The following is a 22,917-nucleotide window of genomic DNA, read 5'->3' on the forward strand; positions in this document are numbered from 1 at the left end:
TAATCTGACACCTGTCAATTAGAGAGCGCGTAAGTAAAAAAAAAGCGTAAGAACATTTGAAAAACAACGGAACTAGTTTGGCAAGGACTGTCACGACAATGTTTTCTTCAAATACAGTCAGGGATCTAACGGAAAGTGTTATTCGCTCTCATCGACGATTCATTCATGTACGAAGATTTACCTCTGTTCATTAAGTAAACGGCGAGGAAAGTAATTGTGAGTAAATTCAATTTTTTTATTTTGAAGTTGTGAGAGTTTGCTCGTTTATTTGCTAACTAAAAAAAATTCTAAAACTAAATTCGAATGGCACACTCCAATGAGACACAAGGAGATTTAATGCGGCTTTTCTCAAAAAATTCCTTCAGTTTCTGTTGTGAAATTTACAGTACAAATTTTCAAATTGAACGGACTTGGAAAGACTCACCGAGAGCGTATATTTGTTGTAGAACTTAAATTAAAACTTCGCTCGCTCTTTCACTGCGAAGAAATTGCTTGAGAAAATTCAGGTATCAAATGAATGAAAGTTCCATCGTTGAGTTGAACTGTAACCAAATACCTCACGTTTTAACTTTCTAGGTACTTTTGTGAATGATTAAAATTAATTGCAGACGGTTTTTAGGCCGCTTGTTAACCAACGTAATGCCACTATTGTTTATTATAATAAAGTTCGGATATAACGCGCGCTGTCGTTGGTTGAAAGAGCGTGCTCTATGAGAGTATAGAGCATAGAACTGAGCTAAAGCTGTCACGCCACCTGCCAAATTGTACTATGTTCGACCTTTTCTGGGACTTCTTTTTAGCTTTTTTCTGATAATTGAAAGTGAAATTTCGGAACAAGCGAGCCGGCAAGTAGCAACAGAAGAACCAAACAAAGGTTTGTAAACATATCAGGCGCCGTAATTTACATTATTAAAACGTGAGCAGATACGAAAATCCTCAAAGGAAAAACAAAATCGACATTCCGAGTTTTAAAGATTTTCACGCTCAGTTAGATTACAAGCTTACGAACGGTAATAAAAATCAAACACAGCTAACACTCGTATAGTATTTATATACTATACGAGTGTTCAAAAACAAAACAGAACAAAACATAAATTATGAAAAATATAATCAAACTGACATAACTGTTAAAATTCATACTAATCATGACGGTGTCTGAGCAAATATGATCATGCTGAAATCCATCGCGGCTCGCTTAGCATGGCGATCTCCGGTCATTACCGTAAAGCAAGCCTCAGACACTACATCGGCCGGCCTTCGAGTGAAAAAATAAGAGCTCGCTCTGATATCCTCTCCGATACGTTGAGTAGAAAGCCACTTCAGGCACCGCAGCCGAGTTTTGCGGCGCTGTCATCCCGAGCGATCTTCATGTTCCGGTGAATTCGGCTGTCGTTCATTTAAAAAACACTCGCCTTGAACAGTTTGTTTTCTACCTTGTCATGTGAAAAAACTCGCATGTTTTTTATGAGCCATAATTCGGCTGAAGTTCACTGAACATTTCACTTGAAGATTCTGTATTAAAAACTTCAGGCAAAAGCGTTAAAATCGACCTGCCGAACTATTTTAGTTTGTAAACTATCGCAGATTGTGAACTTTGATGATTTTTTAACTTTGATGGTTTGACACTTTTGACAGCTTTTGTCTTGTAGAACCAATCAGATTATTTGAACCATTCTAACAGGGATTCTGATTGGCTTATTGTAGCGTGCTCTATGAGAGTATAGAGCATGCTGACGACATTGTTGTTCGCTTTGGAAATAAAGTTTGTTTTGAAAATTGGAAGTAATGCATGGGGAATTTGACGGATTCTTTACTATAAAACAAATAGAGAAGCCTTGACTGTGCTCTGTTCTGTTATAAAGCACGCAGGAAGCGGCTAGAGCACGAAAGAAGTGGGGAGAAACACGAGACTACTATTTGTTAATTCAAATTCATTCTGAAACCAATATTTTTCTGTCAACCAAAGGGATTTGAGTGAGAGAAAAAAGAGGATTCATAAGTTATTCATCGGCTTGAGGTAGTGACCGACGTGTTTGCTTAAAAATACTGCCCAGCCGGAAAAACGAGATATGTTTATGAAAAATGGCAACGAAAGTTGGGATGTACTCGGCGACTCACGAAAGCGTTACCGTGGCCCGTGGGCAGAGATAGGAAAATATTGACCGGGTAAGGAACCAAAATAAGGAACCCATATTATCCAGTGCTATGCTCCCACAAAGGATTCAACTGAGGAGGACAAGGATGATTTCTATGGTGTGCTTACTGAAATAGTTGACAAAGCGAAGGAAAGAGATCTTGTAATGATAATGGGTGACTTTAACGCAAAGATAGGAGAGAATAACAGAGGATACGAGCAGATTATGGGTAAACATGGTCTGGGAACAATAAATGAAAATGGTGAACGTTTCGCAGACTTCTGCGCAGACTGCAACCTTGTCATCGGAGGAAGCTTGTTCCCGCACAAAACAGCACACAAGGCAACATGGGTATCGCCTGACCACGTAACAGAAAATCAAATAGACCATATATGCATCTCACAGAAGTTCAGGCGATCTTTATTGGATACACGCGTCAAGAGAGGTGCAGACGCTGCATCAGACCATCACCTCCTAGTTGCCAGAGTCAGATTAAAGCTGAAGCGTAACTATCAACCACGAAATCCAAGGATAAAGTACAATGTGCACTACCTCATGGATAGTGATACAGTACAGAGCTTCCGGTTGTCGTTGTCTAACAGATTTCAGCCCCTACAAGATCTGAATATAGAGGATGAATGGAGTGACATCAAAGAGAGTATTAACAGAACATGTGTAGAAGTATTAGGGACCAAGACAGCTGAGCACAAGGAATGGATTACAACAGGAACCATGGGGTCTATCAGCAAAAGAAAACATCTGAAGGAAGAGTACAACAGAAGCAGGACAAGGAGAGAAAAGGCAGAGGCACACAAGAGGTATGAGGCAGCAAACAGTGAAGTAAAGCGTAAGATCAAACAAGATAAAAGGGAATATTATGATACCCTAGCGACGAAGGCAGAAGAGGCTGCAGCACATGGCAATATGAAGGACCTTTATGATACCACCAGGAAGTTGGCGGGTAAATTTCAACAGACTAGCAGTCAAGTAAAGGACAAAGAAGGTAATATCTTGACTAGGGAAGATGAGCAGCTTAAGAGGTGGGCACAATACTTCAATGATCTCCTCAATCGTCCTCCCCCGCCAGAACTTCCAATAATACCGGAGGCTTCAGCTGAGCTGAATGTGAACTGCGGGAAGCCATCCAAAATAGAGATTGTGCGCTCTATCAAGATGCTTAAGTCAGGGAAAGCAGCTGGCCCAGATAACATACCTCCGGAGTCCCTGAAAGCTGACCCCGACCTATCAGCAGATATCCTCTATGGCTTGCTTGGAAAGATATGGGAAGAGGAGAAGATGCCCCAGGACTGGAACGAGAGCTACATTGTAAAACTGCCAAAGAAAGGTGACCACCGGGAGTGCAAGAATTACAGAGGTATATCCTTGATGTCAGCGGCAGGGAAGGTGCTGAACAGAATTATCTTGCTTCGTCTTCAGGGGGCCGTGGATGCTACACTGAGAGATCAGCAGGCTGGCTTCAGGAAGGACCACTCCTGTATCGACCAAATAGCCACACTTAGGATAATCATTGAGCAGTCAATTGAATGGAACACTTCTCTTTACGTTAATTTCATCGACTTTGAAAAGGCTTTTGATAGCCTCGATAGAAGTGTTCTTTGGTGCCTTATGAGACACTATGGCATACCGGGGAAATTCATTCGAATCATCAAAAATTCCTATGATAAGATGACTTGCAGAGTCCTTCATGCTAGTGGATTGTCAGATAGCTTCACGGTCAACACTGGGGTCAAGCAGGGTTGTTTGATGGCACCGTTTTTGTTTCTACTTGCTATGGACTGGATCATGAAGGAAACAACTAGAGAACAGCGAAATGGGATCCAGTGGAACTTATTGGAGCAACTTGAAGATCTAGAGTTTGCTGATGATATTGCCCTGGTGTCAAGTAACAACCAACAAATGTAGGACAAAACAGCACGGCTAACAGCTAATTCCATCAAGTTAGGCCTGCATCCGAATGTGAATAAGACCAAGGTTATGAAGGTCAACTGCACCAACAACAGACCAGTTAAAGTGAGGGATACCATCTTGGAGGAAGTAACATCTTTTGTCTACCTAGGCAGTGTAGTCAGCATTGACGGAGGTTCCGATGAAGATTTCAAGGTCAGGATAAACAAAGCCAGAGTAGCTTTCAATACGCTGAGGAAAGTGTGGTCCTCCCATGTCATCTCACGGAGAACCAAATTTAGAATTTTTAACACCAATGTCAAAGCAGTCCTCCTCTATGGCTCAGAAACGTGGAGAACAACTAAGCAAACGTCCCAGAAATTGCAGACCTTCGTCAATAAGTGCCTTAGGCGAATCTTAAAAATCAGTTGGACTGACAGGGTAACGAACGAGATGCTGTGGGAATTAGCAGGCGAGTAACCAATCATAACTCAGATCTCAAAGAGAAAGTGGAGATGGATAGGTCACACCCTAAGGAAACCGGCTAACAACATCACCCGGCAGGCACTACGTTGGAACCCCCAGGGCAAGAGAAAGAGGGGTCGTCCCAGGAACTCCTGGAGAAGAGGTGTAGAGTCCCAAATGAGAAACTGGGGCCACACTTGGGCCACTTTAGGAAGATTTTCCCAGGACAGAACCCGATGGAGGACGGAACTGGTTAATGGCCTATGCTCCAACCGGAGCTAAGGGAATATATAAGGAACCAATCAGATTGCAAGATTCGTTACCGTGCCCTCTCAAAAAAAATGTATATATATTTATATATCAAAAGAACCACAGCGATTTTCGATTTCGACCATATCGATAAAAGCATCGATGAAAATCAATTAGACGAGATTAAAGCATTGTACCGATTTTATCATAAAAAGTTTTGGTCGTTTTGGAGATAATTCAAATATTTCAAACGATTGAATTTGTTATGTAATTTTTAATCAGGATCTCTCGTTGTCTGTGGAACAGTAGTAGGTGGTGTGACATTAAATCCAATTGTGTTGGGATCGATATCTGGAGCAGGTGTTTTACTAAAGACTTAGTGAAATAAAGAATTTCAGAAAAAAATCGAGCTGTGCCAGTTTGCGGTTTATCATCGATTTGCGATCCTTTTTATGAGGTAAACAAAATAACTAGAATTGATTACAAAGATTATTTGACTTGCTTAAGGGTTTTAGATGATATTATCATCGATATGTGTCCTTTGGTTGACAAATGGAATAAAAAATATTCGCAAAAATCATCTCCGAATAATTGTTTCAATATCATTACTAATTAGTTTTTTAATTCCACTACAATATTGCTCATAAAATGCTACTGTTGTTTTTTATTTTGATGTTGGTATATTTTTGTATTGTAATCTTATCAACTTGAATATTCGTTTTAACAAAAATCTCTAATATCATATTCTTTATCAATCGTCGTTATCTGTATGTTATCCTTACTGCAGATACTGCTAATTGTATTACAAGTGTGATACTTTCAATGGTAAACTGACTTTCAGAATATCTTATGTCGATTCTCATGAAAATCTATAAACTCATCTACTATTTCATATCTATCAACCTGACCGCAATTAATACACACATTTTCTCCATAATTGTTTTCAATTTCAATATTTTCTCAACATTCTGCTTTTTTTTATTGTCATTCTTGAAGTTGTTCATAACATATTAAACAATCAACATCACCAAGTATTTTGAATTCTTCATGAATTAATTTCTTACATTCTAATATCAATAACATCATGTGATTTTTTTTTATATTAAAAAAGAATAGCATTGGCCATTTTTATGCTAGAGACGTTAAAGTTGTCTAAGACGTTAAAGTCGTCTCGAGACGACTTTAACGTCTTAGACAATTTTAACGTCTCTAGCGTAAAAACGGCCAATGCTGACTCATTTCCTCGGAAAAGTCCCTGACTTATTACATCTTTGATTTCCTTGTTTTCTGAGAATGTCACGCAATGGAAAAATGATGTGAGATCATATCGCTAATCTCCTATAGTATAGGAGCACCTGGCTACGAGATCAGATTTCATAAAATGATTCCATCTAAAAAATTTCATCAAACAATCTCATGAAATGAGATAATTTCCATAATGTAGAAGGTATTAAAGAGAGTTGGCGTTTTCGTACGCGGTCACTTTTTGATATTACCGTTCCCAAAAATTATTTCAAAATGTCGTAAATCTTTTATCATGGAAATTCCTTATGATGTCATGCATCCATGACTCTTGGGTGCTGATTCACGGTACGTTGTTTTCTGAAAGCATTTCCACGTTGCAATCATATTTTGGTACACAGTGGCTCTGGTACATGAAAGGTGAGGAAACTTTCTTAAATATTCGAGCCTTAAATGAAACATTTTATCGCTATTTTACTCGATTCTGTCATTGTTAAATTTAAGGTGGATTTCAATTCACTTATGATAATAGTGTACATTTAAAACTTATTTATCATGCCATCATCAACCAGTGATAATCTGAGATTGAAACAGTCTTCTGCGACCATTAAAGAGCGTTTAGATAAGGAAAAAGTAACATTTGGTGTCCTCGATTCGTGCGGACGAATAACAGATGCTTGTTTTGAAAATGCGTACGTATGCAGAAAAAAATATCCTTGCGGATAGTGTTAACTTCGGCCGTACCTGTTTCGATCTATTGTCGACAGATAAGCAAACAGGAAACGGGTTGGCTCTCAGTTTGTCATCACTTTCAAATTCATTGATTTGTTCATGAAGAACTTTCAAAGTTTATTCACGAGAAAGGTGAACAAGGGAGTTTAGAGGTATTCAAGTTTTGATCTTCGAGACAACTAGATTAACAAGTTTCGCATCCAACTTTCCGCGAAGTTGTTTGTTTTGAAATTATTGCATTGTAAACGTTTAACCTTGGCTCTAGCAAGGGAACTCGATTATTCGAAACATGTACAGTGAAAAACAATTACTTTCTTATAAAGGGCTTCTATCAGTGGAATCATTTTGATATTTATTGGATGTCTTTGAATCATTTCGCAACAAGAAAGGTTTTGAAAACTTTTAAGTCAGTCAGCCATGAATGGCTTTGCGGTTGTTTGGCTGACTTTCTCGACTAGTATTTTATAAAATCAGGAATCTTCTACTTATATTCTGATACTATGCTTCGAAATGGCTCTGTTTTGCTCTGACGTTGGCGAGGAAATTTCCTTAACGGCTGACTTGTCGTTTACATTAGCGACAGCACCGTGCTAATGCAGGAAACCGTGAATAGTTTTGAGGAGGTTATGCACACGAAACTGAAAGTAAAAGTTTACATTTCTCAATCTTTGTATATTGTAAAAGAAAATTGTTTTTCAAGAAAAAGTTTCCTTCTCTAAGTCTTGATTTATCGATAGACTTCGTAGTCTTCGTTTCTTCGGTTACTTGAAATGTTTTGCTATTGGGAACATAACAAACAATGCATTTTGTCGGCAATCAGCCGAATTATATTTTAAAAGAATTATCACATAGTTTTAAAATAATGTCACGCCAACTCATCCTAAAGGTGAAGAATAGAACAAAATAAATCATCAGAAAGAAAAATGTAAGAGGGAAAATAACCCACTAAAATATAGACATGGATTGCAGATGAACTACGTCAAGGATTCATCTTTAAGTTTATAACATGCAAACTCCTGTTAAGCTATTTTGTTGTGGTTCTGCCCACAAATATCTGTTTTAAAAAAAAGGATCCTTGGTAAAGTTTCCGCACAGCCCCATACTATTGTAAAACAAATCTGTTTTCCCAACGGAAATGTATTGTTTTTGTCATTGTTTCCTCTGTTCAAGAACTGAATGCATAATGTAGGATGGGGCTGTGCGGAAATTTTACCGGATCCTTTCGTGAGGAACAGCTACTTTCCCTGTGAAATCAATTTCTGTTTTGAGTCATGCGTTTGGTAGTAGGACTTTAATTGTTCATGCAGCAGAGTTAACTCTGTAAGATGTAAATTATTGTTTTATTTATTCTCGCTGTTATGCACCGACCGTTCAGCCATCATGCGATAGCAATCTCGAACTCTTACTACAACTATTTTAAATACAGTTACATCGAAGATTCAAAAAAAGCTTTTAGGAAGAGCCCAAACAAAAAGAAAGAATTTAAAGAAAGCGACAAAACTTTTGAGTCTGTAAAACATGTTTCGACAGCAACTTCTGTAATCTTCAGTTAATTACTGTACAAAGCGTTGGAAGTTGAATGATGTAACAATGTTAATTGTAGTAAATAGTGACAACAAGAAAAGAGGTAAAGCATGAAAGTGCAAGAATCACTTGGTGTAACTATCCTTTTAATTCTCACATTTTCATGCTTTACCTCTTTTTTTGTTGTCACTATTTATCATAATTTTCATTGTTCTACCCACTATATAATTCAACTTCCGACGCTTTGTACAGTAATTAACTGAAGATGACAGAAGTTTCTGTCGAAACATGTTTTACAGACTCAAAAATTTTGTCGCTTTGTTTAAATTCTTGACTTGCCTGCCAATATCAAGACCCAAAAAGAAAGAAGAAAGGAAGAATTATAAAGGAGGCTTGGGGATCTGACTCGTGTTTTTTTTTCATCATTAGATATCATTACTGTTGTCTGTGTTGCTTTTTTCACTCCTCGTCCAAGTTACCTTACTCTCTTGCGAAGATTTGCAAGAGATATTATACCTTGGACAAATTGGCGGAAAAACACCAGCCACGAGATTTCTCGAAAATTTTTTTCGAGATGTTGTGAGTCTGTTATGATTGATACTTATGATTGCATGCATCAACTAAAGCTGGAGTTTTATACGCTTATGATCATACTGTGCATTTAAAACTTTTTTATAATATTATTATCATTTGCAACCAGCGATATTTTGATATTGAATTTATTTAGCCTCATACGAACACTATAGTGCACTTTTTTGTTTATTTCTCTCATTTAAGGCCGAACGGATGAACTTATGCTTGTTTTGAAAATGTGCAAAAATATACTGAATAAATTTACTTGTGACTAACGATCTGTTTTCGACTGGTGAGTAAACAGGATAAAGGGTCGCTCTATTTTTGACATAACTCTTATTCACTGAGTAGTTCATAAAGAACTTTCGAAGCCCAGCGTTCATTTAAAACAAACAATTTGTAAGGAATTCGAGCTTCGATCATGAATACAACTGGCTTTAAGCTTCCGTATTCAAATTTCCCGCTGAGTCGTTCGTTTTGAGAGGATTAGTTCAGTAAACGTTTTAGTAGGATTTTCTATTTCTAAATCTTGATACAATCTCTACATATCGCAACGAAGACTTGCTTTTCAAGGGCAAGTTTTTTCTTAATCCTGGTGTATTGTAAGATTTGTATTTACCTTCACTCTGGTGCTTTTGAATACTCAACAAATAACGCATATTGTCGGCAATCAGCCGAATCATATTTAAAGAAGGAGCATAGCAAAGTTTTAAAAACAAGAAGGACTCAACAAAATATCTGATCAGAAAGCTGGTAAAATAAAAAAGAGAAAATAGTCAACTAAGTATTGACGTGGGTTGAACATGAAATGCTTGATGGATTAATCTTGGAGCTTCTCAACATGCAGAAACCGTGATGTTTACTTTTAACTTTGTTGTTGGAAATTGTGACTCACAGGGAAACAATAACTATAGATCTTGATTAATGTTGTATATTTCAACCACGTGCACCTCTGCTGCACACGCAACTTATCAGTCAGGCAATCAATCCTAAGAATCCATTTTTAAGATTAGAGAAAGTTAGAATATACAGATTCCATATAATGAAACACTCGCGCCGGTTTATATTGATTGTGTCGTTTCTCTTCTTCAGAAACTATGACATCATCCCTCTCCCACATGCCACATCTTTAAAGAAGAAAATTCAACTAAAGGTATGTAGACGTCCACTTTGCACGCGTGACCTATTACGTTCCTTTGTTCAATCTGTATAATTGGATTCATAGTTCCATTTCCATGTAATCAAAGTTCTACTCTGTATGCGGTCTTGAAATTGTTTACAAAGGAAAACTATTTTCTAATTGTTCGTGGTGTTGACTGAACAGTGATGGTATTGCTGCTTTGGCTTGTGCCGGATTGATAAAAGCCAGGTATAACTGCTGTTGGTAATTACTTAACCCTTTCAATATCTCCCCTAAATCACACATGGAGGTCATGAGAATAAAAGAAATGATCACTAACTCAAGAAGCTCTTGATTGTTAGACAAATTCTCCTTGTCAGCGCGCTATGAAATGTGTGATGAACAGTATGGAGAATATGAATACTGATATTAGGGTGTAAAGGGTTAATTAGCAGTGGTTTCACTTCTGGTGCCAAGATACGTGTGGCTTGAAGGTGGAGGTAGTAGATGGTAAAAGTTCCTGATAAGGTATGTAATAGGTTTTAATGCCTCGAGCAATGAGTCACTAAACAGAGATACACCACAGAGAGGTAAACGTTTGAGTCGTGAATTAATTAAAAAAAAACTTTTCCCCCACGCAGTACCTCGCTGCCAGCCCTTCTCTCATCTCATGATCATTCATGGAAACGATATTAAATGTTTACGAGGAACCTGTGATGAACTACTTCTGATTGTATTCTGACTGGTGAGAGGAGCAATGATCCAGGCTGAATTATCCTCTAGGAATTGAGATGAGCATAATTTCTTAAAGGAGGGTGGGTCAACTCACCTCTACTGAATCTTTTGAGGTTCTAATAAGGCTGCTATTGGAGAAATAGTTGTGCATGTGGCGAAGTGTGGTGATGTATTCTAACTGATTGTGTCGGGATGTTGGATCGTGTCAGGAACCTGATGTGTCTGATTGACCTCGTAATGATTCCCAAATTATCAAAGCAGGTGACTGTGATGTTCAGTAGGTGATACTGGTGATGTGGTTTTGGTAGTGCTAGTAATCATAGATTTGATGTGCTCTCGACTCAATGGTAAAAATGGTGACACGAATGATTTGCTTGCTAGGCTGTTCTTTAGGCATCATGGCTGCAGCTTTGTCGCCATTCGCGTCTACGAAAGAAACTACCAACTATGCTAGGCTATGCCGCCTCTTGGTAGATGTTGGATCTCAGGTGCTTCGGTCCACTTTTGACAAAATACATCCACCAGCGACTCTACATACAGTTTTTGGAAGTGCCTCAGTGCATTTCGCCACATTGCAATCACTGTACAAAGGGAAGAAGAAGGTGCTGAATCCCACGCAATGGGGGACGTTGTATCCTACTCATTCACCCGTGGCTTCTGCAGCCTTCGACATAACGCTGCTAACAGTGCTTCTTAGAAATATCTGTGGTTTGAGCCCTCCTGCCACTGGTTGGGATCGTCTTCCCCCAGCTGCAAACATAAGCATCACAGATGACATAGCCAGAGTGAAGTATTACAGAAACACTGTATACGGCCATGCTTCTCAAGCCTCTGTGGATGAAAATATTTTCAGCGTTTACTGGCAGGAAATACGAGAAGCTTTGGTGAGACTGGGAGGATCTCATTTAAGAGCTGAAATCGACAATCTTGAGCACGATTGCATGGATCCAGATATCGAAGAGCATTATCGTGAACTGATGAAACAATGGAAGAAAGACGACGACAGCATTAAAGACAAGTTGGAAGAAGTTGAAGGTTAGAAAACATTGTCCACTGCCAATACGGATGAATCAGAAGGCTAGAAAAGTGTATATTTTCAGTAAACACGGCAGTGAAGGCTAGCTCATGACTTTTTCATTTTGGACGGAGCTAGTCACATATTTGGAACATTTTTCTAGTGTTATAAGTGAAAAATGAAGAATTAACCCAAATGTTGACACTGTGTTTTCATTTGCAGTACTTTTGTCTGTTCGTGGGTACTAGTGCACAACTGCTGGAGTGCATTTTTGTGATTTCTAAGCGTCTTATTAAGTTTGATCTGATATACGTATCATTTTTTATCGGCACCAAAACGTGAATCTGTGATGTAAATGTACTTATGAGATTGCACTTATCTTTCTTACATTTCCAGATTTGCTAGGTGACCTCGGAAACAAAACTGAGAAGATAGAAATTGAAATGAAGGAAGTTAAAGAGACGATTAGTAGCCTGACGCTTACAATGGAAAAAAGCACAGATGAAGGTTGGTTGCCAAAAAGAGCTACTCACCGATGAACTGAACTAACAACAGTGATTCCGTTAACTTGAGTACATAACACATCTAAGCATGAACACTTTATTCCCTCAATTATTGTAAGAGTACCCCCTTGCTACCAACCTGCTCTGGCTACAAATGAAGATACTATTTAATGCATGGGATGAATGGGATGACACCGAATCTGAGGCTACCTCTTGGGTTGAAAAGTTTTCTGACAGCATGCATACACATTTGGCCGAGAAGGGTTATTGACTTATTTTAGTTTTACTTTTGTTCAAGAAAGAATGAATCTAATTTCTAGACCGTTATAAGTGAACTGCATATTGTTGAACAAACTATAGACGACAACTCATAATTCATTGTAAAGTATTCCATTCTACACATGGAAAAATCGCTGATTGAGGGTCGTCTTAGTTAAAAGGGACAGGATAAGGTGTATGTGGTTATTTTACATTTCCAGAGTTAAAGACTGTGAGCGAAACCTCACACCTCAACGGAGGCGGACCTCCGGTTTTCTCTAGCGTTTTTCTTTTTCTCATAATTAAATGACGTGAAAAAGAGGACGGAAAAGCGTTCTTTGGCATTCGTTAATTAGTTCTTGCAATGTCGCTTTTTACCGACAAATCTCTTAATCAGACTATCGGCTCCAGTGATATCAATATTTATCTCTCGCGTAATAAACTTTACGACAGAGTTTCAACAGACACCGCTGAAGCCGAGCCATATCTTCTTTAGAATGTTGAATAAATTTAACCCCTAACACCCTAACATTAATATGCATTATCTCTATACTGTCCTCGTTACATTTCCTATGATGCTGACAAGAAGAATCGAGAGTTTTTTATTGTTGATCACTTCCTTGATTCTCATAACCTTAATGTGTGATTCAGGGGTGACATTGTTAGGAGAAATTAGGCTTACAACAAACAATAGAGGCAAGGGAAAGGATCTATTAAGTTAACTTTTCTTTCATTTTAGTAAAGTGACTTTTTGTCTCACTCTGACTAAAAGTTCTAATGTTATTCCATCGTCAGATACTACGAAAGAGTCTCTCGAGAAAATAATAGGCGAAATGGCAAAGATGGACAGTGAACTTAAAGAAGTGAAGAAAAAGATGTGTACTTCGACAGCCCCAGTGGGAGAAAGCAAGGATGAAGGTTATTTGAACTTTAAGATAAAAGTTATCCTGCTTAACCGGATATTTAGCCGTAGTCAACATGTCTTGTATGTGAGAGAGAGAGGTCATCGTATCTTAAGAGATTCAGTTTTTCAACTTAAACAGTTTCTGGAATAATCTCTACAATCTCCTTTTATTGCCTTCAATGCCTCAAGTGTGGAGCGTAGGTCACAACTGGGAAAATGTCGAGTTTGTCAAAACCGTCGGGGTCCATGACAGTGTAACATCATTAATGATGGAACCAAATTTGCAGAAAGGAAGGCTAGTTTATTGGGTTCCCTGTGCTAAATCTCGGAGGAACTGCAATAATTCTTTCAGAGTGTATGCGTGTTGTTTCGTTAATATGAATACTGTGACGTATTTTAACTTGTCTGGGTGTCCTTTTAAGTAACGCGATATGTCTGTTATGACTGGAGTGTCAAATTTTATTCTTTAATTTTCATCCTCTCCACACTGCATAGTTCATAATCTGATATTTCAACGTAAATCATCGAGAAGGCGCCTTTCGATCAGCTTTTTTTACTTTGTAAGTCGCGCAAGCGTCACGACCGATTACGTTTAAGCAATGTTTTAGGACAACTCGGAATCTATTCTCCATTCGGTTGCTATGAAAACCTAAAATCTTCGACGTGGAAGATAAACGAACGAAGTTTGAAAGGTGGAAAGGAGATGTAAGTCAATTTTCAGAATTATACAAATAATCTTTGACACTAGCGCAATTGAGCAAGCACATGGATTTGCGTTGTTTTTAAGATGTTGGTTGATGGAAGCCAGGGATATATATTTAAGGCAATCCATGACCTAATTTGTGTCTAAACTATGCACTGATATGCTTTCTCAGGCCGATTAACGCCTGCATTTTGAGAATTCTTTCGTACAAATTAGTAAATTTTTTATATGCAAATTAAGGTCGAAGAGAAGGGTCTCCTCTGATTACGCTGGTATGAAAAGTATTTCAACTGAAGTTTCCATATTTTGTCTGTGAACTAACTGAATACATCTTGTAACTTGTAGCAAGATAGAATTCTGTGAGCTATATTATCGCAGTCGCTGCCCGCTGGACAAAATCTGTGAAATTTACATTTTCGATCGTTGTCCACAGGGATGGTCTGGACAAAAATCATTTCTGGCTTGTGGCGACGCAAAAAAAGAGATTTGAAGAACAACTAGACTATTTTTGAAACATGTGTCCTAAACCCTTTTCATGGGCGAAAAATGAAAGAAAAATGTTTTTCCGACGGGAAGTCGAAAGAACCGCTCTTAACGAGAGCGGCACTTAACTTCAGCTCGATGTTAGAAACTATAGAGTAGGTTCGACTAAATTCATAATCTAAATGGCTTTTGATCAGCAAACATGAATCATACACTGAAACATTTTGCATCGTCCAAGAAATTTCTTTGGCAATGGTGTCGTAATCATTCACCTATTTAAATTCAGTGCTGAATGCCAGAGGGACAACACAATTTTCACCAACGCATTCATATGATTTCTGAATCATTTTTCTATTATTAGGTATTTTTGATCCAACTGAGCTTATCAATGAAATTCGCCAGTTGTACAAGACTCGTGAGGGATGGCTCTCACCATTTCCATGGTGTGAAGAGTTTCAGTTTTTTCTTGGCAATATTTTTACAAGGCTCAAAGTGGTCAGAAGAAAGAAAACGAGAGGAGAAATCACTGACGTACTTGTTGACATGTCGTCAATACTCGATCCGTATGAAGAGTGCTCAGCGCCGAGAACAGTGTTGATTGAAGGAGAACCTGGTATGGGAAAACCACCTACTGTAAAAAGTACGCCTACGACTGGGCCACCAAAAAGCAAGAACTTCAGGGTAGCGGCTCAACAGTATTCAAAGCGGTATTGTTGCTGAAATGTCGAGACATTCATTCTGATATTTGGGAAGCCATTGATGATCAGCTTCTGCCTCGAGACATCGATGAAGAAGTTAAAGATCAATTATTTCAGTTTATTCGTGAAAATCAGTCCAGCATTTTATTGATATTGGATGGATTGAATGAGTTACCTTCCGGCAAATTGCCGATGTTTTCCGAATTAATTGAAGGAAGAGTACTCCCCAGATGCCACATAGTTGCAACAGCAAGACACGAAGCTGGAAAAGAGGTGAGAAAGTGCTGTGACACGCTACTTCAGATCGAAGGATTTACTGAAAACCATGTGAAAGAGTTTGTCACCAAGTACTTTAAAGAAAGGCCGGATTTAGCCACCAAGCTCTCGGAACGGATATCGCGAGATAAAAACCTGAGAGAAATGGCAGCCAATCCTCTGAACACAGCACTTCTTTGTCTTTTATGCGAAGAGTTTGAGGGCACACTCCCCGAAAACAGAGCTCAGCTGTACTTGGATATGGTTGAATGTGTCTTGAGAAGATATAGGAAAAAGAAAGGAATATTAGAAACGGGAGTAGACCTGACAAACCTTTACAAACCGCTACTGAATCACCTTGGGTGGGTAGCGTTGAATGGTTTAATTAACGGCAAGTTGGATTTTGATGAAACTGAATTGGGAAAGCATGCAAAAGACTTGACTGAGCTTGGATTTCTGTCAGTGCAGCCTGGTGGCAGCAAATTGAGACAAAAACTGCATTATGCTCTCTTACTTAAAAGTTTTCAAGAATGCTTTGCAGCATTCTTCATTTATTCTCAGATTCAAAGCAGGGAAATTATACCTGAAGAACTAGTTTCCGATCCAAGGTATTTCTTCGACCTTAAACAAATACTTTTGTTTTCATGCAGAATTTTAGGCATGAAATGCGATGAACAAGCTGTGGCACTTGTACAGAGTTTAACAAATGAAATCAACGAAATTAAAGTCTGTGGTACAAAAGTTGTATTGGAGGCCATAAACGAATGTAAAAGAGAAAAAAGCGATTTTCACTCACATTTAGCAAAGTCTTTTGGAACTGGTTTGAATCTCACCTTTTTGTACTTGGCTTACCATAGTATTGATGATACTGGTGCTACATGTCTTGCTGAGGCAATCAAAGTCAACAAGACGCTAACCAATTTGGATTTGTGTGGGAATGCTATTTGTGTTGCTGGTGCTACATCTATTGCTGAGGCACTCAAAGTCAACGAGACTCTAACCAATTTGAATTTGTCTTACAATGTTATTAGTAATACTGGTGCTACATCTATTGCTGAGGCAATCAAAGCCAACAAGACTCTTACCAATTTGAATTTGTCTCGCAATGGTATTTGTGATACTGGTGCTACATCTATTGCTGAGGCAATTAAAGTCAACAAGACGCTAACCAATTTGAATTTGTCTCGCAATTGTATCAGTGAAGCCGTTACTACATCTATTGCTGAGGGAATCAAAGTCAACAAGACGCAAACAAATTTGGATTTGTCTCTATATGGTATTAGTGAAGCCGGTGCTACATCTATTGATGAGGCAATTAAAGTCAACAAGACGCTAACGAATTTGGATTTGTCTGAGAATGGTATTTGTGTTGCCGGTGCTACATCTATCGCTGAGGCAATCAAAGTCAACAAGACGCTAACCAATTTGGATTTGTCTGGGAATGGTATTCGTGTTGCCGGTGCTACATCTATTGCTGAAGCAATCAAAGTTAACAAGACACTAACCAATTTGAATTTGTCTCGCAATGTTATTAGTGATGCCGGTGCTACATTTATTGCTGAGGCAATCAAAGTCAACAAGACTCTTGCCAATTTGAATTTGTCTCGCAATGGTATCAGTGATACAGGTGCTTCGTTTATTGCCGGGGCAATCAAAGTTAACAAGACGCTAACCAATCTGGATTTGTCTTACGATGCTATTAGTGATGCCGGTTCTACATCTATTGCTGAAGCAATCAAAGTCAATAAGACGCTAACCAATTTGAATTTGTCTCTCAATTATAATACATAAGTTTAGCCAAAACTAAAAGCGGAGTTCTTGTTAGTTTAATTTCCAGCCCTTCATTATACCGAATAAAAACTGTAATAAAATTCTTTAGCACTGGCTGTAGAAGTGTTTCTTCAAGGGGATAAGCGACCAGACGAGGTCTGGAACCTCACAACTCTCAAAGCGATCAACACGCATGCTATTCAGCGGTATCTTCAAAAAGCTTAGGACCTTCGTCGTTGTTCCTGATGTTTTAAGCAAATTTTCGAAGATAGGGAATGTTTCCTTCTTCAGATGAAGTGTATGATGTCAGCATCAGTTGAAATTATATTTTATTAGGCGTGACTTATAATTCCAGTTTGGGAAAATGAGCCAAAATTGAAAGAAACGACGGTAAACTATTTTGCACTAGACGTTCCTAGTCGATTGAAATGTATACACGTGAGCGTAGTAAGTCAGTAAAACAATTGGCCAGAATCGTATGGGCTTCTCTTATATCTTCTCTTGGAGTTGCAGGTGTGATTGCTTACCCCACTGTTTTTCCCTAACGTTTCAACCCCCTCTGTTTAACGAAGAAAATTAAAAAGAAAGTTATTTTCAACTCGTGTTTGAACCAGTAATTTTTTAAAAAGTTGTCGCTTTCGGCTATTCTTGTTTCATGATTGTCCTCTGGCTGGAAATGCCAGAGGACAATCATGAATTAAGTCTTTTTCTGACATTTTCTGTTATATAATTCGGTAAGCTTTGCTGTAATTGCATGGATGTCTTAAAAGAAACTTGAGATGACACCTGGATTTCATTTCCACATCACAGAAATCATTTCCAAACATCAATCAAGTTTTAAAAGTTGAGATGATGTTGTTATTGGCTATATTAAATAGGTCGAAAAGTTTTAGAAGGTATTTTTTCATGTTTGCTATTAATTGAATTTACTGGAAGTTGGATTTGTTGCAACATGTTAACATGAAACGCAACAACGAAATTCATTTTATTGATAAGTAAAAAGTTGTCATTTGACTATCTACTGGCAAGTCTTTGTATTATATTTCATCCCAACCATTTTCCACAACTTGTAAACAGCAATACAAAATAATTAATCAGGGAAATGGAATATTTGTGGCATATATGCCATGTTTGAAATGCCATGTCCATAATAAGCCAAGAGGATAGAGGAAGGTGTATTCGGGAATAGGCTCTCCTGTCTGTATCATCAAATTGCTAATTGTTCCTGTGGGCAATGTTTAAATAAGGTTGGGCTGTCAGGGCAAAGGAACTGAAGATTTTAGTGGGCAGTTACTTTTTTCAGACTTGGAAACTATCATTGTGAAAACCATACTTGTGTCTGGTAACTCATTCTTATTCTGATAAACTGGTTTTAAGAAGGTTACAATATTTTAAGATATAAATTTGGTGCGTAGGCTGTGCACTAAACTTACATTAATATTAACTGATACTAGGAGATCTAAGAATATTCAAAAGAGAAGAAAATTTGGTTGAAAATTAAAATTCAGCATAGGTCGGATAAACAAGACTCTTAGAAATATAAATGTGAACTAATGAAAAAGCTAAGCAAATTTTTTTACAACACTTGCCAGTACCAGTATGGCACATAGTAAAGTCATTTGATCTAGCCATGATCCCAGTTTTATATGCTGAAACATATGCAGATTTCTTCTAAACCTGTAGTTCAAGCCTGCGATGAATTTGAAACTTTGATGCACACCTCAAAAGGAGAACAAATATATTTCAAGTTTCTATTTATTTAGTTTACAAGTTGGTTAGTGGGGAAAAATTGAGTCAAACATTCGTTCGACGACAGGCTCAAGAAATTTTCACAACTACATTTTAAGGTTAGCCTACCTGGAACAATCACTTTCATGTACAAATTAGACCAAGTTTGTACTAATGATACCCAAAAGAACTATCTATGGTAAGAGAGCAGGCTTTCCTTATCTCCACAAGCTCAGTGGAAAGTGAGAGTGAATGAGATTGATAGTGACTATGTTATTTGGATAAATATCCAAAGGAGGATAAAAAGTAAGATTTGGTCTGTAGAAAACTCTCTTACTTTTTTTAACCTATTAAGCTAAGGCATTTATATTCTTGCCTGGTGCATTATGTGGACGCCAATTAATTAAACTTTCATGTGTCAAAATATAAAAAATGTTCCCTTCATCTATGTGCCCTAAACATTACAGGGGAGGAGGTAGGTCAAAGTAAAAACATGAATTAAATTGGAGGGCCCCTATTAATTTCAGTCTTAATTAAAGGAGGATCCTTGCTTTTCCAGATTCCCACCCTTTAAAACTCACATATCTTGTGACCATTTCCGGGTATCAATGTTTAGTTTGGGTATGAAAATTGGTCAGAAACACCGTGCACTAATGAAAGCTTGAACAAGAGTATTTAATGCAATCTAAATAATAACATTACATGTTACAATGAGGTTACTTACACAGAAAAATTATACAATCACAATGTCAGAATGACGGAACATCCTCCGCTAAAATATGGAATGGCAGAATTTCTGATATTGCGGAATGACGGAATATCCTCAAACGCGAAAGGAGGATCATATATTGAGCTGCAATTTTGGGTAAAATATTTCCCATTCTAACTCAAATTATTGTAGAAGAAGACAATAACGCTAAATACGACGTTTCAACAGCGAGGCCAACCCCTCTTAATACATAATAAGGAACTGAATGTCCTGAAATAAACAATCATAACGTCAATTAGTGCTGAATATTTCGTCCTTATGCAGGTTGCTCAACCATCGGTCTCATTTACAAAGCCAAAGAAGCTAATAAGAGTGAGCATCAGATTTTTCGCACGCCGGGCTGGTGAGCGCTCTGAAGCGGAACAATCAGCGTCCACAAATATGGCGTTTGTGACCGTGTGGTTTTTAGAGAAGCCTGGAACTGAGTTAACGCCTGTTGAAAACTGCCTCCGAGCGGTCCTGGAGTTAGTCCGAAGGCGCCAAAACTCGAATGTGCTGAAAGTACACAGTTTTCCCGTCATTTTGATACTAAATATGCCATGGTTTCTTCGATGTTCGCTTAGCAAGAGACAGTAGAGGAAATAGTAAAAGAAAAGGTAAGGTTTATTTGTCGTTTCTATCGTATTTTTGGCTAGGATAGTTTTTTAAGTTTCTCTACTTATCCGAGAATTTGTGCTACGAACCGAAACTTCAAAGCCTTGACAAAAGCTCTATGATTTTTGTTTTCCTAATTTTGCCTTCTTTCCTTAGTTTTTTATGAGTTAATTTCTAGGATGCCGCACACAAAGAACACGCGCTTTAACTTGGCTCAATTCATGAAAGCTCGTAAGGTTGCAAGGGAGAAAGCTGTTGATGAAAATTGCAAGCTATCGGCAGAGTACAAAAAAGTCCAGCGAGCCCAAGAAAAGGTGAGATAAATTTGTCCAGTATTAATGTTTTGGGAAGATTTTTATTTTCAATATCAGAGAATATTGTAACAAAGGATTATAGGAAAGTGGTGGAGGTCCATGTGTAGGGAGGCTTGAATTTCAATTTTGACAGGGTAAAAGCTTTTTATGTGTTTAAACTCTAAATGACACTTGAAATTAAACAATCAGTGCTTATGAAATCACTTGTATAATAATTGCTTTCAGATGGCCACAGTCAGGGAACACTTCAAAGACATAACAAATGAATTAGAAAATATTCCTGTGAATATACTCTTGATTCTTTATTGTGGTTGTTTTACCAGTACCAGTAAGTGTGCAGCAAAAAACTGCTGGGTGCAACCTCCAACTAAGTCTGTAGGTTTGCATTGATTAGTGGTTGGATGAGGTTTAATTTTATGCCAAATTTTATTAATAATGTGAACAGAAAAATATTCAATTTTGTAAAAATAAAAAAAAGTATTTTGCAAGTTCAATTTCGGTGAACTAACCACTTAACACAGAGCCAGTGCCAGAATGACAGCCATGGTCAGGCTTCTATGCCGGTACCTATGCAAGAAACCTGAGCGAGTGCCTGTGTTCATTTGGTCAGTAAAGACTGTCATAAATGACAGTGTCTCTAAATTGTAAACATCAACATATTGAATGTAAGATTTGGCTAAATATCTATTTTGTTATCATCCAACCACATCTAATTTAAATAATTGTGTTACTACCCAGTGTCTAATTTAGCAATATTTTAGTCACAGGGACAGGTATCTCAGGCACGAACAAGAAGCCCTACTGCACTTGTCAATGGAGAATCAACACTGGGACCAAGGACCGCAAGAAAAAGGAGGCATGAAACCATTGAAGCTGCTGCCAAAATTCATGGGAGCTCAAATGAACATTCCTCAGCCTGTTTCGAGGGAATGTTTGACACTCTGCAAAAGAGATGCAAGTTAGATAAGTTAACAAAATATGTGACAGAGAACAAGCAGTTGACCAATAGAATAGTTTGTAAAGAGTATAAGAAGAGTGTGTTAGAATTTGAAAAGTCAGATGACAACATTGTTCGAAGTATTGCAACATATTATGCAAGTGGTGTAATGGGGAAACGAAAGTACAAAAGTGTAAGACTGGTGCTTTCAATGAAATCAAATGAAGGCAAACCAGGGAAAAGAACAAGTATTTCAATTTGTAAAGGCTGTAAGGTTCCAAAGCTTCTAACTTATAGTAACCTTGTAGAACAGTTAAAAAAGATTGACATTGGGACTGTTCATGAAATTGACCCAGACTATCTAGAGGGCTTAGAAACTGAAAACCAAGTCAATGGTGCATATAGAGACTTGAGACAATACCCACCACTTGCTGTGTCCTCTTAATAAATGTGATGGTGAAAGGCGTTTCAGAAGTTATGGAAACTTTTGAAGTTCCTTTTCTTGTTCCTTTACTCTGCTTAATAAGGAATTCTCGGACTGAGTCTCTGCTTAGCTCAGATAACTGGGCAAAATCTCGAATCAGTCTGTTCTCTCTGTTATAGTAGATTATATCTGTGTGTTTTTCTTCGTTGTGCACAACACCATAAGCGGAACGGGCCTTTTTAACCATCTGTAAAATTAAGGAAAATATTTCCGAGGACATCGCCCTTTTAAACTCTACAGTCCAAGCGCTTCGGGCCTTCATTCTTGGACTGAGGCGCCTATGGAGCATCTTAAGCCACATCTTCACTTCTCCTTCCAGGAGTGCTGTCGCTGGAATTTGTGACATTTTAGCTCGTTTCAAAGAGCTTTGACCCACACGGTTTTTTTCAAAAATTGAAGTGAGAGCTGTTTTTACTTCTTCTTCAAACAAAAAGAAATTATCGACTTCATCACGTAAAGGACGAAGAGCCACAATAGCATTCAAAATGCTATTTTCAGCCGCCATTTTGAAAACTGCTTTGTACTTTTATTCGCATTTCCGCTGTACAATCTCAAACAACAGCGGGCGACAAAGTTCCACTTCATGGCACGCGCCAGCCTGGCGTGTCGAATGGTTGACAACCAGCTGAACACAGAAACCAAAACGGCTGAAGGGCCTCTCGTCTCAATAAATCAACTTAAGCTCGCCTAGAAGGCTTTGTGCTTGACCTTGCTTCCTTTGCGGATGTAAACCGTCATAATCAAGGACGTCTAACACCTTATCTAGAAATATTATCAAATATTTCAGTTATGAATGATTGTGCTAGAAACTTAAAATCTTTC

The 22,917-nt window shown here is 38.0% G+C and overlaps 3 protein-coding genes across 3 annotated transcripts; 2 read left to right on the forward strand and 1 right to left on the reverse strand.

Moving 5' to 3' along the window:
* The first annotated feature begins 9,915 nt into the window (after positions 1-9,915).
* LOC149043743 (uncharacterized) lies at positions 9,916-15,269 on the forward strand. Its single transcript, XM_089210587.1, has 5 exons — positions 9,916-9,978; positions 11,062-11,715; positions 12,092-12,202; positions 13,252-13,374; positions 14,908-15,269. Exons 2-5 carry the CDS (start codon positions 11,079-11,081, stop codon positions 15,264-15,266), a joined length of 1,230 nt encoding a protein of 409 aa, XP_089066713.1. The 5' UTR covers positions 9,916-9,978; positions 11,062-11,078; the 3' UTR covers positions 15,267-15,269.
* A 4,964-nt stretch (positions 15,270-20,233) lies between these two features.
* LOC149043744 (uncharacterized) lies at positions 20,234-22,134 on the forward strand. Its single transcript, XM_089210698.1, has 3 exons — positions 20,234-20,674; positions 20,900-20,956; positions 21,436-22,134. The coding sequence occupies exons 1-3, from the start codon at positions 20,540-20,542 to the stop codon at positions 22,054-22,056; spliced, it is 813 nt and encodes a 270-aa protein (XP_089066824.1). The 5' UTR covers positions 20,234-20,539; the 3' UTR covers positions 22,057-22,134.
* On the reverse strand, positions 20,952-22,696 carry LOC149043745 (uncharacterized). The gene is made up of 2 exons (XM_089210635.1): positions 22,037-22,696; positions 20,952-21,615 (listed from the first exon to the last, which is right to left on the reverse strand). Exons 1-2 carry the CDS (start codon positions 22,598-22,600, stop codon positions 21,586-21,588), a joined length of 594 nt encoding a protein of 197 aa, XP_089066761.1. The 5' UTR covers positions 22,601-22,696; the 3' UTR covers positions 20,952-21,585.
* Between the last annotated feature and the right edge of the window lie 221 nt (positions 22,697-22,917).

The sequence above is a fragment of the Pocillopora damicornis genome, chromosome 6, assembly GCF_964200805.1.
Source record: "Pocillopora damicornis chromosome 6, jaPocDami1.2, whole genome shotgun sequence".
NCBI classification, from domain to species: domain Eukaryota; kingdom Metazoa; phylum Cnidaria; class Anthozoa; order Scleractinia; family Pocilloporidae; genus Pocillopora; species Pocillopora damicornis.

What these genes read in the sequence shown, in the direction of transcription:
- LOC149043744 (XM_089210698.1), top strand. Translation starts at nt 20,540, where the DNA reads ATGCCGCACACAAAGAACACGCGCTTTAACTTGGCTCAATTCATGAAA. An exon ending in TCCAGCGAGCCCAAGAAAAG is followed by an intron (nt 20,675 to 20,899) that starts GTGAGATAAATT and finishes AATTGCTTTCAG; the next exon opens with ATGGCCACAGTCAGGGAACA. An exon ending in ATGAATTAGAAAATATTCCT is followed by an intron (nt 20,957 to 21,435) that starts GTGAATATACTC and finishes GCAATATTTTAG; the next exon opens with TCACAGGGACAGGTATCTCA.
- LOC149043745 (XM_089210635.1), bottom strand. Translation starts at nt 22,600, where the DNA reads ATGGCGGCTGAAAATAGCATTTTGAATGCTATTGTGGCTCTTCGTCCT. An exon ending in TTAAGAGGACACAGCAAGTG is followed by an intron (nt 21,616 to 22,036) that starts GTGGGTATTGTC and finishes TCTCTTTTGCAG; the next exon opens with AGTGTCAAACATTCCCTCGA.
- LOC149043743 (XM_089210587.1), top strand. Translation starts at nt 11,079, where the DNA reads ATGGCTGCAGCTTTGTCGCCATTCGCGTCTACGAAAGAAACTACCAAC. An exon ending in GGAAAAAAGCACAGATGAAG is followed by an intron (nt 12,203 to 13,251) that starts GTTGGTTGCCAA and finishes TTCCATCGTCAG; the next exon opens with ATACTACGAAAGAGTCTCTC. An exon ending in GGGAGAAAGCAAGGATGAAG is followed by an intron (nt 13,375 to 14,907) that starts GTTATTTGAACT and finishes TTCTATTATTAG; the next exon opens with GTATTTTTGATCCAACTGAG.